The sequence below is a fragment of the Lathamus discolor genome, chromosome 1 (assembly GCF_037157495.1).
Source record: "Lathamus discolor isolate bLatDis1 chromosome 1, bLatDis1.hap1, whole genome shotgun sequence".
Taxonomy (NCBI): domain Eukaryota; kingdom Metazoa; phylum Chordata; class Aves; order Psittaciformes; family Psittacidae; genus Lathamus; species Lathamus discolor.
The window spans coordinates 105,760,445-105,777,742 of NC_088884.1; the positions used below are offsets into that span (position 1 = coordinate 105,760,445).

The window sequence follows — 17,298 nt, forward strand, 5'->3', positions numbered from 1 at the left end:
AAAAAAGATGCCACTTGACCAGATTATTGAGCTGACTCAATTTGGCCATATATATACCATCTTTACTATGCTGTGCTTGTCTGCCTGACCTCAGTAAACTGCACACTAAGACCTAGTACTTCCTTTAAGAATCACCAAATACTACTCATTTCTCACAGTATTGTCTCCTGGGTGAAAGCAGAAGGAACTATATAGCTTAATTTTGCAGAATAAAATTTAGTAACTCATTCTGAGTTTACAAGAAGAGGCTTCTTATTTTGCTTTAGTTTTCCATATATCACGATTTGGACTTACTGTGAGATGGCTACTCAAAATATCCACTCTGCTCCCCACATTGCCAGTAGTTAAGTATCTATGGCACCCACAAGAAAGATTCTACAATGTCCTGGTTCTAGGGATTTGAAATAAATCATCGTGTTTGACCAACTGCTGTCTAAATTGCTATATAGTTAAATTTTACATTAAGCATTAATGGATAGGCACTAGCTTAAAGAGTTCTGTGCTGCTGTTAACTCTGACCCAAGTTAAAAATGATCCTGTCTTGGTAAACATGGATAGTTCAATGATGATAACAGAAGCTGAATATAAGTGGAATGACATCTCCAGCAGTTAAGTCTCCTTACAACAAGCAGAGATACAGTTTCATAACCCCTCAGTCACCCCCAACTTTCCACTGACCTTTTGATACCATTCTCCTTTTCTAAGAATTATATGAATCGCTTCAGTGCATAGATGCATCTACACAGGCCAAAAATTCTCAGACAAAAAACATCATGTTCTCATGTTCATCGTGTTCAGCCTCTGCTGATTCTGAAGTGTGGTACTAGTTCACCACTTTGGTTGCTAATTGCAAGATACACATGGACCTCACAGGAGCAGTGGGAAATATGCTTGTTTTAAAATTAAATACATCATCCTGTCATGCTGGTGGCTATGCCTTTCTCTTCAGCTTGTTGTCAGAGTTTTAAGGGTCAATGATACATCCAACCCATCAAACAGTAAGCCACACCAGATACTTTATAAGTGAGTCACCAGGGTTGTGCACCCCACAAAGAGGGTAATAAAGAATCAGATTTCCTAGGTTAGGTGAGGTACTGCTTGCTGCACTCACATGAAACATGTTTATTCTATCATTGTTGATCAGTCATTTGATCCCCATCCTTAGCAATTTGATGTGACGCACTCCACTTTTGCTGCACACATGAAAGTTCCCCTTTACAACACGCATCAGGCCTTAGCCATACGGGTGTATAGACTTACGTCAGGATAGTAATCTACATTGGGTACCAAGTGCTGGATCAGAGCTTCCAGAGACCCTGACAGGAGGTTGTTGTCATGGTAATAGAGCCCGCCACAGTTGCCCTCTTTTGACTGATACAGGTTCCTGTTGTAGCCACTGCTGTCAAGCATAGCTGCAAAGGGAGGTGTTTGCGGCATCCTTTCCTGAGGAGACACACAAAAGATACAGGATAAATACCAGAAGGTGCAACTTCAGAGGCTTTCTAAACCCCAGAGATAATACTACACTAGGAACAAAACCCAGCACCACACCCTGGGTTGCTTGCACACTGCAGTAAAGATTGTACTATCTTCAGCCCCTGTACATTTCTCAGCAAAGGACCAATGCAGGCTCTCATCACTGCCTGTCTATTGCAATTGCCAGTAAATCACAGATAAGAGGTCAAGGTTAAGAGTTAGAAGGAGCATACAAGAATCCTGACATGTTTTGGGAACTCAAAATTTCTGTAAAGCTTTTGGGGTTGTGGCATAGAATTCATTGGTAACTTTGGACAAATCCTGACAGTAGCTACCTAAGAGCAGCACTCTGATAGGGAAACATGTTCAGGCGCTCCAGCGCTGACACAGGCCCAGCCAGTGCAGACGGAGAGGAGAGAGACTGAAGCCCCGAAGAGGTTATGTGCGAGGACTGTCTCCTTATGTGACACGACAGCCATGTAACTGCAGTCAAAGGCTCCAAGTTCCTAACTCCACCCTGATAAATCAGTGCTGGGTTTTTCCAATTACACTGTGTCAGGTTGTGATCCAGGCCAAAGCCTGATGCTTCAGTGCATCTGTCTCCACCTACTCGCCGAGCTGTTTACCAAGGCTGTCCGAGTTCACCAATGATACCACAGATGTGAGCAGAGTCACAGATCTGTTAAATCCTGTCTCCAAATTCTGCACCAATACGAAAAATACAGCCCTGTGTTTTCCAGCTTCAGATTTTCTTAATATTTGAGGGAAAATAAAGCAGTTACTCATCAATTTGCATCTCGGTGCCTGTGGAATAAAAATGTCTTACCAAGGAAAAGATAACCCTGTGCTGCAGGCTGTTGAGTCACCCAGAGTAGTGGGTGGATGGCAAGGGGGCTATGGCCACCCAAGAGCTCTTCTAGTGAGGATGTGCAAAGCCAAAAGATACATGTCTGTGCTTACTTGAGAGCTGAGTTATATATATTCTACTCCCCTCTCCTCCACCCTCCTCTGCCTTCCGGGAGTAGCAGTGCTTGCCAGTTTAGGGAACCTGGGGTTTATAGCCTTGACTGCAAGCTCAGCTTGTGCGTTAAGTTTAACCACAAATAAGTTCTGGTTTTAACTCCACTAGAGCAGTGAGTGCTCCTGGCCTATCTGCATTCACAGGGAGGACACATCAAATGCGTTAGGATATTGCACACTGCTTCCCATCCTCCCCACAACTGTGAGGCAAAGGAAACTAAATTAAGAGAAGATAATATCCACAGGCCGTTGTGCTCATGTGTTCACCGAGCATGTGCATGTGCCTGAGAAAAGCATTAATGCCTCTGAGCCACCATTGTAAGTGCAGATGCTGTTGCTTTTCTTTCCATTGTATCAAATCCTATTTGGGAAAAGGCTCTTTAGAGCCACAGACCTCAGCAAACACAAGTCTGCAAAGGCACCCCATTTTGAGAACAACTAGTGATGTGACAGCCTGGAGATAAATAGCATGCTGCCATCTGTGTGCTCCATAACTCTGAACAAAGCACTTTTCAGAGTGAGCTCAGGGGAGATGAGAAGCTATTAAGTTATTAGCTAGATTCCTGGGGACCTGAAGCACCACACAGAGAGCCACAGACTTGCTGCTGGCAGCATGTCCAGACAATGCAGGCATTCAAACCAGCACAGGACTGCGGGATTCACTAAGTAAACAGTAAGAGAAAGCCAAAAACAGTTGCAAAGACAGAGGTGGATGGTGAAAAGAGCCTCCTGGCCTACATGACCTGCGCTAAACACACCTTGTGAGATGTCAAAAGATATCCGCATTAAAATGAGAAAGAGTGACGAGTCTCCAAGCCTGAAAAGTGACATTAGTCACTCTGCGCAGCTGCTCAACCACCGATCACTGCCATCCAGACCAACGAACTGGGAGAAGAGAAGAAAAAAGTAAATACACGTACCACAGCACAAGGGAATCAGGTGTGGGATTGAACAAAACAAGCTTCTCATACAAGAGAGTTCAAGTCACTGGGCAGGTGAAGTGCAACCGACCTGCCACGTCCACTCTCCGTAATGACAGAGCATGCTCCATCCCTGGCACTGTTCAAGGCCAGGCTGGACAGAGCCTTGGGTGACATGGTTTAGTGGGAGGTGTCCCTGCCCATGGTGGGGGGGTTGGAACTTGATGATCTTAAGCTCCTTTCCAACCCTAACTATTCTGTGATTCTATGATTCTCATGCATAAAGACTCTTGGTCTTTCAGGCTCTTTGCAAGGCTAGCAAAGTTTAAGAATCAAAATATTACTAGGGAGCTGACCGCATTCCTTTCTGCAGTATTTCCTAGGTTTTCATGCTGTGTAAATCTCACCATGGGTGTGACTGCAAAGTGCAAACTACAGACTTGGACAAATCTAAAATGTTCTGTCACTAAGTGCTCCATCTACCCAGTTTGTGAACACTTCCAGGAACGGTGATTCCACCACTTTCCTGGGCAGCCTGTTCCAATGCCTGACCACCCTTTTGGTGAAGCAGTTTTTCCTAACATCCAGTCTAAATCTCCCCTGGTGCAGCTTGAGGCCATTTCCTCTTGTCCTATCACTTGTTACTGGGGAGAAGAGATCAGCCACCTCCTCATTTTACCTCATCTTACACATGCACGCTATATATTACTACCCATTGAAATACAAGGCTTTTTAAAAGGTCAGCAGGCAGTGCTTCAATTCTAGTAGTCCCAAAGGGAACGAGACTTTTTTGAAGCTTGCAGTCCCCTAGCTCTCAACACAACAATTACTCCCAGGACCCTGTGGATCTTTCTTTAAACAAAACCTAATTTGAGACCCACAGAACCTCCAAGTGCCTCATCAAAAGACAGAAGTCATGAGGTCATTAATAATGATACTGATTCATAACAATAGAATGCCCAAGTCTGGCCCCAAAAGGTACATATTGGCTCATTTGTTTGCTATCTATTTCAGGAATGTAATTCCAAATGTCTCTCCAGTGGGGCTCCTTTTATTTCCTGGTTGAATCTGAGCTGTGGTCAGATATGGGTATGTAGCCCCATGGGTACAGGATCCAAATTCCTGCCCCTGCACCTGCTGACCAACACCATATGGGTGGGACAAGAGCTGCACATGCGGGGAGCAATCCCAGGATCTTGTCTATGCAGGGAAGCTTCCATGGGCTTTGGTCAGGTCCTTGTCAGGGCTTTTGTTGGGGTGGGGGTACCTGCCACAAGGAAGCTGTCTGATAGAGATGGCTTAGTTCTGCTTTAGTGACACATCAAATTGTACTACATAAGAGATGTTCTGTATGGTCTGCTTTCAGACACAAGAGGATTTCACTTGTAAGTGAGCAAGATGCAGGACATGTTCTCCATGAGATGAAAAGGGCTGATATCAAAGTGTGACATAGATAAACATAGCATAGCCAACAGGATGATTCATACAGCACATGCACTTTTCCAGCAGGACTCCTTTATTACCATGACCTTGACTCTTGTGCTGCATTTTATAGGGAGGTGGAGACACAAAACAGCGTGCTTAGTTCTCATTATCTCAGGAGCTAAAAACACCAAACCCTGCCTTCAGAATAACTCGAGTGGTATTGAAATTTGGTCACAGAGCAGAATCTGGCACACAAAACCTTGGCATATAGATTAGAGGGATCTAGGCATCTAGAAATATTGATAAACCACAGCAACATCTGACAAGCAGGAATGAGAAAAAAAAGGACAGGAAATATGATTCTCATGGAAACATCCTGAGAGTTAAAACTGGAACTTTTTAAGTGGGCTTTGGAAACATTTGGCTATCACTAACATGGAAAACATTTATCTCTCCTCTCTTTTCTTTTTTGACTGTGTTTTTAAGAAGGAAAAGAGTGGTAGGTTTTTTTTTATTAAAGATCTGACTTGAAGGAAAGAGCAATGAAATAATTTCCTGGCTCTACCAGTGATGTTCTCCTGTGACAGAGAGACATTGATAACTCTGTATTGTGGAAAGGGGAATACAACTTTTTCTGCATTTAGTATCATTATGGAGAACATGAGATCTTGGGCATTAAGGTCCAAATTCTGACTCTGAGTAGCTTCTGACAAGAAAGAGGTCTCAACCTTTCCAGTAACATTAATGTAAATAGAAAGCCAGAGCCCAAGATAATGTGCTCAAACCCCCACCACTTCCTGCAGGCGCCAAGTTGCAGTTTGGCAAAGCTAAGGGAATCAGAGACGTAGCCTCCAGGCTGCCAAGTGCTTCTCCAAATCTCTATGTTCAGCAACAGAAAAAAATCTGATTTTTACCAGCAACAGTGGAAGGTTACACTGGTTTGTTTTCATTTACATTAAAGAGCTCAATCTGTATGTCAGGTGTACAAAACAAAACCAAACCGACAATATGGAGAGCTTGCGTCCTTTATAGAAGCACCCACTGAGGGGTTCAGTAACACCCACAAAAGGTGCCATTTTCAGCTCCTCTGTTATGTACAGGTATTTCCCATACTACAACCCTCAACCAGAGGCATGGTGACTGAATCTGATGAAGAGTCCCAAGGCACACCTCCTTCCTCATAGAAGACGCAAACCTCAGGTGTGCTATTACAACCCCTCAGAGCTGCTTTACCATACAGTCAGAAACCCCAAACCACATTTAGCAGGTGATTACCATCTCACATTATTCTTAAGGATGCTATTATAATATTGAGGTATGACAAAACAAAAGACTGCTGGAGAAAGGACTATGAATCTTAACAGCTTGCACCAACCTGGGAAAGTCTGAGCAAGTCATAATGAACCTCAGCTTTAAAATACAGAAAGGAAGCAAAGACTAGATGCTTGCCAGCAACATCCAGCTTTCTCTTCAGTGTTTCTGAAAAGAGTGGAGTACTTCAGACAGTAACACAGGCTACACAAAGCAAAAGCATACCAGGCACAGAGATCACTGGTTGCATTTCATACAGACGCATGTATTTGATTTGCTTACAATGCATTGTTGGGTTGTTTTTTTTTTTTTTGCACTGAAACATAAAGTGAAATTCTACAGCTGAAGCTATTGAGAAGAAAACTGAAAACCTCCTCTATCGGTATTCCATATGCCTTACTTGCAGAAACTCAATTCACAGATCTATCCCAACTCTTCTTGCTTCCATTCTTCCATGAAGAATTTGCCATACAAATCAGGTAGTGTGACTTCAGCACCAACTTTGACTTACAGCTCCCCCCTATATATTGTCCTTCCCAGAAATACTTCCTATTAACTGTATCTTGTAAAGGGGAGAGTACAGAATGGTACATCATAATAATGTAGGAGATGGAAAGAGGAGTGACCTGGGCCTTTTTTTCCTAAAATTGAGAGCAAGATCAAGAACAACTCCAAAGGAATCCACCAGAGAGGACCAAAAGGCCTAAAGCTATCTATAGGTGACAACTGCTGAACAGTGACATAACCATAGAAGTACATCTTGCGCACACTGGAGACCAGTGAATTGCAGGGCAAACAAAGACCTGAGGCAGGCGTAACAAACCTGACTGAGCCCTGAGATACTTCTTCATTTTCACTAGAACAGCAGAGGATGAACAATTCTGTAAAGTTCTCAAAAAATTATCCAGGCAACAATAGGCTGAAAAGGAAAAAGAAAAACCCCAATGAGCAAAAAGCAGACCAGGAACTGAATTTCAATGAAAGGCATTTTCCTCCTGAATGTGAACAGGAACTCTTTCTTGGATCTATAAATAGATCCAGCTGATGATGTGGGAAGGTCAGATGCAGCACTGCTGACAGATAACTCACGTATGAGAACTTTGGCACAGTAATTAAGCAGATCCTGAATCACTCAAGACTGAAGTCCTTGGATAATGAACTGCAAAATGGATATGAATGGATATGGATGCATTTGTGTGTATGTTTGGGAGCATTAGGAAAAATGCTTGGGGGTTAAGAATGCCCCAAATTTCTCAAAATGGGTGGAAAAAGGGAAGAAAACAAGATCCTATTAATGCCGATGTGCTATAAATCCATGTCCCTTGACTGAGCCTCAAGAATCAACTCCTCTTCTACCCTTTCCCCACATTCTTCTTCTGCAAGTGAGGAAGAGCGATGCAAGCCTAATGAATGCTGAGAGTGGTCATGGTGCAGCACTGCTGCAGTACCAGACTAGCACACGCAGGCAAACTACACCATGGAAAAAATCCTAATCACAGGAAAATTACCCAGGCTAAGGGAGAGGACAGGACATATGTTCCTCCCAACTAAAGCACCCGAAACAATTTGCCTGTATTGCTGGACACACAAAGCAGTGCAGTTAAAACACAGAACATGAAAAGAAGAACATGCGTGTATTAGCTTTCACAACACTCTTGTATCTTGCCAGCATCACAACACAGCTGAGATTTCCATCTGTAGGTTAAAACTGAGGAGGCCACAGTTGTTAAAAAGGACAAACTAAGGCTGTTCTCCTACAAATGGGGGGGGGGGGGGAGGAGTGTGTTTAACCTTGTAAATCTCTGACAATCCTACAATTATTTTTTTTATATACTGGTTTCAGAGGAGAAGTTTAAAACATGAACCATAAAGGATAAGTACCTGTTAGAAGTGACATGATGGATTAGAACAGCAGTAATTATATGTCACAAGCCACCAGAGAGTCTAGAAAAGTTTAGTCTATTGCATTTTCCATAGCAACTCCTGTGAAGTTCAAGTGATTTACAGAGTGAACAAAATGGAAAAGGATGCACAAAGGCCTCTGACCAGCCAAAGCATGCAATGAAATACTGCCCATCTTAAACAACAGACAATGCATGTAGCTACTCTTTTACACTTAAATTTATGAGCAGACAGCTGGACTGAAAGCAAAGAAGTTTTGTTAGACAACCGATACTGGGACCATGTTAAGAAACAGCTTCCCCCGCCAACTATTTCCTTTAGTAAAATTCATAAATGGCCTGTCCTCCAAGCACTTTGTCTTAACCTGAATCAGCGCACGAGTTGAGTATGATCTCCGCAGTCCTGTGTGTTATGTTTTATTCCAAATCCATCAGGAAAGGCAGCCAGCCTGGTGGCTCAGCAGCACAAAAAACAGGCTGGAGGGCAAAACTGAGAGCTTTGAAATAAGAGTACGAGTATATTAAATGCAAAGAAAGCACATGTACACTACAAAAACCTTGCGCTTTTCTAACTCACTGAAGCAAGGTGGGTTTGTAGAAGCACACAGCATTCCCCTAATTGCGTGATGTGAAGTACAGAAAAGTTTTGCTATTTGTTCTTACGTATTACAGTCACAAAAGCCTAAAATCCCACCTGTCTATTCAGCCAGCAGCAGTCTGACTCCATCAGGGCTCCCATCCACCAGCAAGGTGCAGAGCTCTATGGACCGGAGGAGGTTACCTCTCCAGCCTCCCGCACTGCTGCTCATCAATCAGATGATGAATGGCTGCAGTTTGCAGTCAGGAGTTTTAAGGCAAGCAAAGAGCAGTGATAATTTACTTCAGAACATCACGCTGTGAACTGAATGATTCAGCAGCTGATTCACAGTCCCTTGGCTGTCCAGGAATGGGGCACGGGGTGGGGTGGGCGGCTGGGATCTGCGATGTCACCCGTGCTATGCCATCCCCACCAGTGAATCAGAGCCCTGACACTCATAATTTCTGTAGCATACTTTGTGCCTCACGCGTACTTCATGCTGAAGAAATAGAAAATTTATGTTGTCAATAGAGACAGAAGCAGGTTCCCCTACGCTGTCATTAGAAGAGTGTCACTGATTTCAATGTGGTAATACATGCCCACTAACTTTGGGGAACATGCTCCATTTTATGTGAACCTCTGTAATCTGAACTTACCCCAAGTGACCTAGGGCAACAGATTTACCTTCTCTATCTGCACAGGCAGTAGCTAAGCATGGGTCTGAACTAGTTCATGATGATAACTAGCTTCATCAGGAATTCTTCACAGATCCTTGCACAGTCAACAGAGAAAGAATCTTTTCAGTGCATAAACATGGCAGCTGGGAGCTTGGATCTCCTTCTGACTCTGCTACAAGCTCCACACGTGGCTTGAGTCAAGTCACTCAGTTTCTCATTACTGCATTCCTGTGCTTGGCAGTACAAAGAGGGATTAGTGTGGGGTTATTTCCTTTCATTAAGTTCCAAGATGTTTTTTCTAAAGGGGTACTGAAGGTGTATCACAATATATTAATGCCAAAAGCACAGTACTAGCCTTAAGCATGAAGGTGTCTTGACATGGTTCCTTCTTCAACCTCATCAAAGACAGACACCTGAATCCAAAAGATGCTGCTCTTTGCAGACATCCATGCTTGGCCTTTTGGGAAACCTACAGTATGCTTCAGAAGAAAGCACCATTCCCTTTTATAATCATAACAGAAAGCCAAGTTATAATTTACAACAGCAGGCTGTAATAGTGTTAAATAACAGCACTTAAGGTAATTTAACTGGCTCTGCCTAAAACCTCATCACCATAAGTCTCTTTTTAATTTAGATGATGCAGTAAAAATGCTGGTTTAAGGTGAACAGTTCACATAATCTCTGGTTTTCCATTTACTAAGACCTTATGTTTCCATAAACAGAATTTTTACTGACACAGACATAGGTTGAAACCTGTGTAGTTTCTGTAGTAGAAATACTTCAGCTAAAAAACCACAGCAACAAAAAAAACAAATACACCTTCTAACACCTAGGTTGAAGATAAAACAGATGGTCCCACTTTGGCACTTAAGAAAGCAAATACAGCTCTGTATACAGATCAGCAACACTTGCCTCCCACCCATTTATACCTGGGCTGAACGTCAGCCAGTGGTTTCTAGACCAGAGCTGGGTCTGAGGTATAGGTACTTGTAAAACAGATAGCTACAGTCAGCTTGACTGACTCCTTGGGAGATCAAGAAGTCCAGCCAAACAAGAAGAATCAAGTCCAGCCAAAACTGACTGAAGAGGGTTTTTTCCCTAGTCTAGGCAGGGCCATAGCAGGAATCTCCACTCACACACTGCAAGTGCTGATTTGTGTCAGCCTTTAAGACCCAGCAGCAATTCTCATGCTCGACTGGAGGTGGACCCTTGGGCTTCGTGATTAATGGGTCAAAGTATCCTTGCCTTGAAACAATTACACCTATTAAGTCAACACACAGTAGGTATGGTATTGAACAAACATATACCAGCTCGGGTTGTGAAGAGATCATTGTAAACACAGCCTAATGGTGTCTGAATCCCTGCAGCGTGTCTGAGGGAGGATCAACCTGCAGCCCTGATGGGCAGGTTCTGTCAGGTCAGCATGCTGCTTTCATGAGGAAAGCACCTGGCCTTGTATCAATGAGACCAATTATCTCAGAAAATATCCCACTCCCCAGTCTGACTCAAGCATATTTATCCTCTGTCTTACTGCTTATGAATCTAAGTGTCTCATTGTGCTGGCTGATGCAGACTCACAGCTTCCCAGGCTCACCTCTCACCTGGCATGTAACCTGGTATTTCTGGCCCTATTTCCAGATGCGACAAGACACAAGCAGAGCACTTGACCCTGTAGGAGGGGCGGGTGACCTGGGGAACATTTTACTCTCTGGAGAAGATGCATTTTAATGAATCAAAACAGTCAAAACACGTGGATCTGAATCATGGAATGCAATTCTAAAGCTGCCTAGTTAAGAGTGAGCTGCATTGTTTCCATGATCCTGTTAATCTTCTAATTAAGAACACTGCCATACTGAATATTATCCCTTCATGTTCCTCACTGTAGTGATTTCAGGTTTTGTTAATACTACTTCTCACAGCAGCTATAATAGAGGAGAAATTAGCAATAGCTTTCAGCAAGAGGTAGTCTTTGCCTCCTGTTTGTAAATTAGGCTTTGTCCTTGCTGTGGCTGCTAAATGACGCTGGAACTTTTGTTTGCAAGCTCATTTTCTAGCCAAGTGTTTATTAGGTGATATGGCTCAGTCCCACAAACCCACGCCAAATAGAGGGCACTTGTCAGTGCTTGCAGAGTACACCTGCATATGTACTAACATTCTGGAAAAGATGGGTAAGTATTAGCAAGGACAAACTCTGCCTCCCTCACTGAAACATAGGCAACCTATGCAAATATACAGCTTCTTCCTGTACTGCCCAACCATCTACTGAACAGCAGAAAGTGCACAAATGACTGCAGAAAAGGAAGATGTGTTGAGACAAAGGCAAAATTAGCTTTTTATTTAGAAACACTGCATAAAGATATAAAGAAATAAATGGTTCAGATCATCTCGAAAATCCGAGAGCTGACTCCTGGCATGCTGACCATGCTTTAAATGAAGACCATACTTCAAATTAAACCACTTATGACAGCTACTCTGCACAATGCTGGAGCTTTGACGCTAATCTCTCCAAATGGGTGAGAATGATCATAGTTAATGGAAGGAGTTGTCAGCCCCACGAACTAAGAAGGGACACAGTTGCAAAGAACGACACACCCACATCAGGGATGTGGAAGAAAGATGAGCACCACAAGCTTGCTCTTATCCGAGTCATTTCACTGAGCTCCCCCCACGTTTTCAAAGCATAATGGCACTCTGGTTAGAATTCGTACTAGCTGACTGGCTGCAGCCTGCACAGAAAAAGTTTCTAAACCCTCTGATTTACATAGGAAATCTCTGGGGTGTGAACCATCCAGTATTTCTTACACCTCCTCTCTTTGCACTAGGTGCCTAGAGCTTGACATTCAGAAAAGCTTACAGCGACAATCTGTCTCTGTTATCAGGAGTGTTCAGCATCTTTGACCCCAAACATCACTTAACTCTTCCACAGATGATCACTTCAGAGGTGCTTGAGAGTACCAGTTCTAACAAGTTTTAACCATTTAGCATTGTAGCACTTTCCCAAGGGTAACACCAGTGCCCAGGTAGCCATGTGATCAAAGGTAGCTAAAGAAGGATCCTGTCCATGTTGTCATTTCTTTTTTCAGCTCACATTCCTTCACTGATGGGGTATTGTTGAACTGTGCCTGTCATTTCTGACACGGGTGTGACAGCAGCTCACCCTACAGACCATGAACAGGTACAGTGATTCACTGCATTCCCCAAGGACTGTTTAGATAACTCATACAACCGGAGCATGCATAACACCACACTGTGCTGTACCATACTAAAAAGCATTTCACCCAGTGTGTGGCACTGCTATGAGCTTAACCCCCAATAAAACAGTAATTTCTTTCCTCTTTTACAAAGAATTAACAGAACCTATAGTGGCTTGTTTCAGTCCTGCCTGTTTAAGGGAGTAATATCCCCATCACTACTCCAAAATCAGAGCTGGGTTTTACCTATTAAGTCTCTCCAGCACAGCTCACCAGTCTCACACTTGTCTTGAGTATACTCAGCATTGATTTTCAGCTGATTACCAGCTTCTCTCCAAGACATCTTATTTGGAAGCTGCAAGGTAAGTCTGAAGGACCCCATCCCTCAAACACTGTTCTTGGCTTTCAAAACAAAGAGACAGAATAGAGACCCGGTCCTGCTTGCCTAAGTTTCCATTTCTCACAGACAGCATGTTGTGTTAGTGCACTGCACCTGTAATCTCACTGAAAGCAACCCCTCAACACTTCCCACTTAGACAGATAGCTGTCTACCTGAGGCACAGAGTACCTCTTTGTTCACGGTTCTTTTGACTTTTCAGGCCATTCTTTTCCTTTGAGAGGAGTCAGCTCCCCTTTGCTGCATTCAGCTCCTCTGAAACTTTTCCTTATTTCTCAGGGCTATATTTAGCTTTACACACAGGCAGACAGAGAGGCACTGCTTGTTGTTAGGACTGCCTTAGTTTACAGACTGGCCTAGGCGCAGTAAATGTCACTGATAAGCAACACATTGGCCTTGGGTCATTTAACAGCCACTTTCCATCTGTCCCTGAACTGTTCCCACCTCATTCACCACGGGCAGAGACTTAAAGTTTTACCACATTCACACACAGCAGATGCCCAGCAAAAGAGAAGCTCATAAACACACTCGGGTGACACCACACACCTCCCCACCTGTCCTGCCACACACCCATTTTACATGGCCCTACAACCACAATTTGGCACATTACTGCATTTTCATCCCTCCCATCCAAAAAAGCAGCCATCATTTGAACTGTTGGGCATAAGAACAAATGGGGAAAGCTTTTCCCAGGACTATAGCCACAGAAAGATCACATCGTGCAGTTTTAGGACCCCGTTCCATCTTAATCCAGGGAAGGGGGCAGGGAGAAGGACCCAACCACGGCACTGCTAAGTGCTTTTTCTGCTGGGTTTTTCTGCTGGGTTGGTCTGTCTCCCCTTCGTACTATCCTGATCTCCCAGAAACAATTATCTCTGGCTGTACAGAACCGGGTAGCTTGTACGGATATAACCACCAGAAGGAAAAAGACCATCCTGCTGGGACTAAGAGGAAGACGGATAGATAGATGGATGGATGGATGGATGGATGGACGGACAGACGCGCACTCGAACGCTGCAGACACCCCGGACAGTACCTGAAGTGGCCGCAGGATCTCCCAGCCCCAGACGCTGCTCTACTGCCTGCAGGAGCACATCGTCCACGGCTTGGCTTGGCTTGGCTTGGCTCGGTTCGGCTCGGTTCAGCTCGGCTCGGCTCGGCTTGGTTCGGTTCGGCTCGGCTTGGTTCAGTTCGGCACGGCACGGCACGGCACGGCACGGCACGGCACGGCACGGCTCGGCCTGGCTCCCTTCGCCGGCGCTTCCCCCTCCCGGACTCCGCGGACGGAAGGTGGAGCGCCGGGAGGCGGGGGGGCTGCTCTCCCGTCCCGCCCCGCCCCGCCCCGCCCCGCCGGGCACACATACACGGTACTGCCTCCATTCAGCGTCTCAGCTTGTATTTTCAGCTAAGAGGATTGCCTGAGCCCAGCGCTGTTTGTCTGCTCAGCGGCCCTCCGGGGATCTGTCCTTCAGGACTCATTCAGTGCCGCCTGCAGCCCATCCACAACAGGCTTCAAAAAGGACGTGTGCAGGCGGGGGTGGGGGTTGGAACTAGATGATCTTTAAGGTCCCTTCCAACCCAAACCATTGTGTGATTATATGTAATCATATAACTCGATTTACTAGCTTCCATCTGATATGCCCTTGCTCTTGCATGGAGAGACAAACACTTCACTCCTACTCACTCTCTCTACACTCCTACTCACTCTCTCTAAGACCGCTGAGTTTTCTCCATTTCTTGCACAGCATTCTCAGTCACCACTTTTCCTGACTGAAAAGTCCAGGTCTACCCAGTCATTCCATAAACAGCATCTAAATCTCTTGATGATCCTTGTTATCCTTCACGAAGATTTTTGCAGTGCTTCTAAACCCCCTGAGACGAGAGAAACAGATCTGCATGCACACATTTAAGGTGCAGTTGAACCTGAGATGTAGGAAGCAGTACGCCAACTTTCCATCCCAGCAATGCCACCCCTCAGAACACCCAATGAAGACCTTCTGACTGTGAGGCAGCGGCCAGGTCAGAGCTCATGCTTCACATGTGAAGCTAGTGACATGCATCAGATCTTTCACTAATTGAAGAAAAACTGTCTCCAGCAGTTGAATGCCTTTGCCCATGTAACTCGCTTTCTGGAACTGGGACTTTCAGCTGCATGTGATCTCACTGTGGATTCTACAAATTACTTGCAAGTCTTTGAGTTCTGGGTTCACAGAAAAGCCTGCTCTGTCCCTTTGCACACAGTCATGTATCATGTGAAGTATAACAAAATGATATTGCAGTGTTACTTCTGAAGGAAGATGACACAATGCCAAGTCAGAAGTCACAGCACTTACACACATATCCTGGTCCTTTTACCACTTTGGTGAGTATATCAGAGGATGGTGTTAGGTGTCTTCCTCAGTGTCATGGTTGAACCTCAGCTGGCAACTAAGTGTCACGCAGTGGCTCAGTCACCACCCCCCTCTGCCTCAGTGCGATGGGGAGAGAAATGAGAAAAAAGTAAAGCTGGTGGGTCGAGATAAGAACAGTTTAATGACTAAAATAGAGTGCAACATAACGCTAACAATAACAAGGGAATTAACAAGGAGAGAGAGAGAAAACAAAAAAGGCAAAGTAAAATACCCTACGAACAACAGTGATGCACAATACAATTGCTCACCATGGCAGTGATCAGCCCCTCACGGTCAGCTTCCCCCAGTTTATACAGTGTGCATGATGTGCTGCAATATGGAATACCCCTTTGGCTAGTTTGGGTCTGGTGTCTGTCTCTGCTTCCTCCCAGCTCCTTGTGCCCCTCCTCACTGCAGAGCATGAGACTGAAAATCTTTGATCGGGTAAGTGCTACTGAGCAGCAACTAAAACATCAGTGTGTTATCAGCATTGTTCTCAGACTGAAACCAAAACTCTGGGAAGAAAACTAACTCTATCCCAGCTGAAACCAGGACACTCAGGCTCTGCTCTGTGATATTTCTACCTTCATTTCCTCTCTGTGACAGGTTTCCTAATGCAATAAACTATTTAATTGTCCTGATTCCTGTTTCTCTTCAGAGAAACATGGAACCTACAAGAAACCTTCAAGAAATGTCCTAGAAAAAGATTTGGACTTCATCCAGATAAAGGGTTTTCACCTTTTCCTTTCACTGTTCTCAGATCTGAGGACAAACGTCTGTTTTTCCCATCCCCTTGTCTCATGCATTCTCAGACATGAAATTTGATTGAAGAAGAAATAGTTTACTGAAGTAATAGCATGTAAAGACACATCTATCCTGGTTTGTTTTGGTGCAAGCAGCCTGTGGGCTCCTTGGCAGAGAAAACTATCCCAGAGGGGCACGGAGTGTTGCAGAGTACAACACTGTGCATGAATCAGCAGCACTGTGCTGCTGCAAGACTGGCAAATGCTACAGTTCAGTTGGCTGTAGTCAAGTATCATGTTAAGCAAGCAAGGTAATTTGTCTGCTGTGCTTGGCATTGCTCAGGCCCCATTTACAGTATTGCAAGTGGTTATGAATAGCTTGGCATGGGTTGAGAGGAGATAAAGGATTGTAAGGAGGTAAGAACTACATTTATGAGTCAACATTTCGAACGCAGAACATGCCCAGTCTGCATTGCTCACTTACTTGGCTTGTTTATTCTTCCCATTTTTTATATGGTAGTGCTCACAACAGCAACACAATTAATTTGTGCTTAATTCTTACATTAGGAGAATAAAGCACAAATGAAAACTAAACCAAAAAACCCTAGATGGGTGCTGAATAAACCAGTTAGACCAGTTCTAACCACTCAACAAGTTCTGTGCAGGCAATTTTCTCCTAAAATCCAGGCCTGGGTCTCATGGCTAGATCTGCTGGCATGAGACCCAGCATCTAGCCTGGGCTTTAACATGCGATCCTCCACTGTGGTAGAAATACAGGCTACAGACTTGGACTGCAAAGCAGAGCTCTGCTTTTCCTGTTTGTTTATGTTGTAGAAAATGTCATCCACAGCCCCATTGTATCTCCATTATTACCATAAAACCATTTTTTTTCACCTGAATATGGACACTGAATGTGTTACTTGAAAACAAACTGGATGTTGGGAGACAAAGAGATTTTTGTATCTAGTAGACATTTAAAACCTCAGGGCCCACATATGAAAACAAGCTACAGCTTTGGCCAACTGTAACCAGGCTCCTTGGCTTTCAGACCCACTCCAGAAAGGACAGGTTGAAACAACAATACCCGTATGGACTGCTGAAGAAGCAGGAGTTAAACTCCCAAAATTTCAATATTTATAGAAAATTAAAACGTATTTTTTTTCAAGATATTTCTGTTTACTTTTCTGGTGATTAGTAGCTTCCTATCAACATATTCATACTATCCAGTGTTTCCCCAAGGCATAAGAATATGTAATGAATGGAGGGAAAA

At 44.1% G+C, this 17,298-nt stretch overlaps 1 protein-coding gene across 2 annotated transcripts in view; it reads right to left on the bottom strand.

Moving 5' to 3' along the window:
* Nucleotides 1-14,045, bottom strand: part of RASGEF1B (RasGEF domain family member 1B) — a 30,380-nt gene extending 16,335 nt beyond the window's left edge. Inside the window, exons 1-3 of one of the 2 annotated variants that reach the window (XM_065689608.1) lie at nt 13,932-14,045; nt 3,255-3,381; nt 1,261-1,443 (exon numbers count right to left, since the gene is read on the bottom strand). In XM_065689608.1, the coding sequence (XP_065545680.1) occupies nt 1,261-1,437 (177 nt within the window). In that variant the 5' untranslated portion in view covers nt 1,438-1,443; nt 3,255-3,381; nt 13,932-14,045. The remainder of the gene's footprint in view (nt 1-1,260; nt 1,444-3,254; nt 3,382-13,931) is intronic. The other variant, XM_065689603.1, reaches the window with a different exon arrangement.
* Between the last annotated feature and the right edge of the window lie 3,253 nt (nt 14,046-17,298).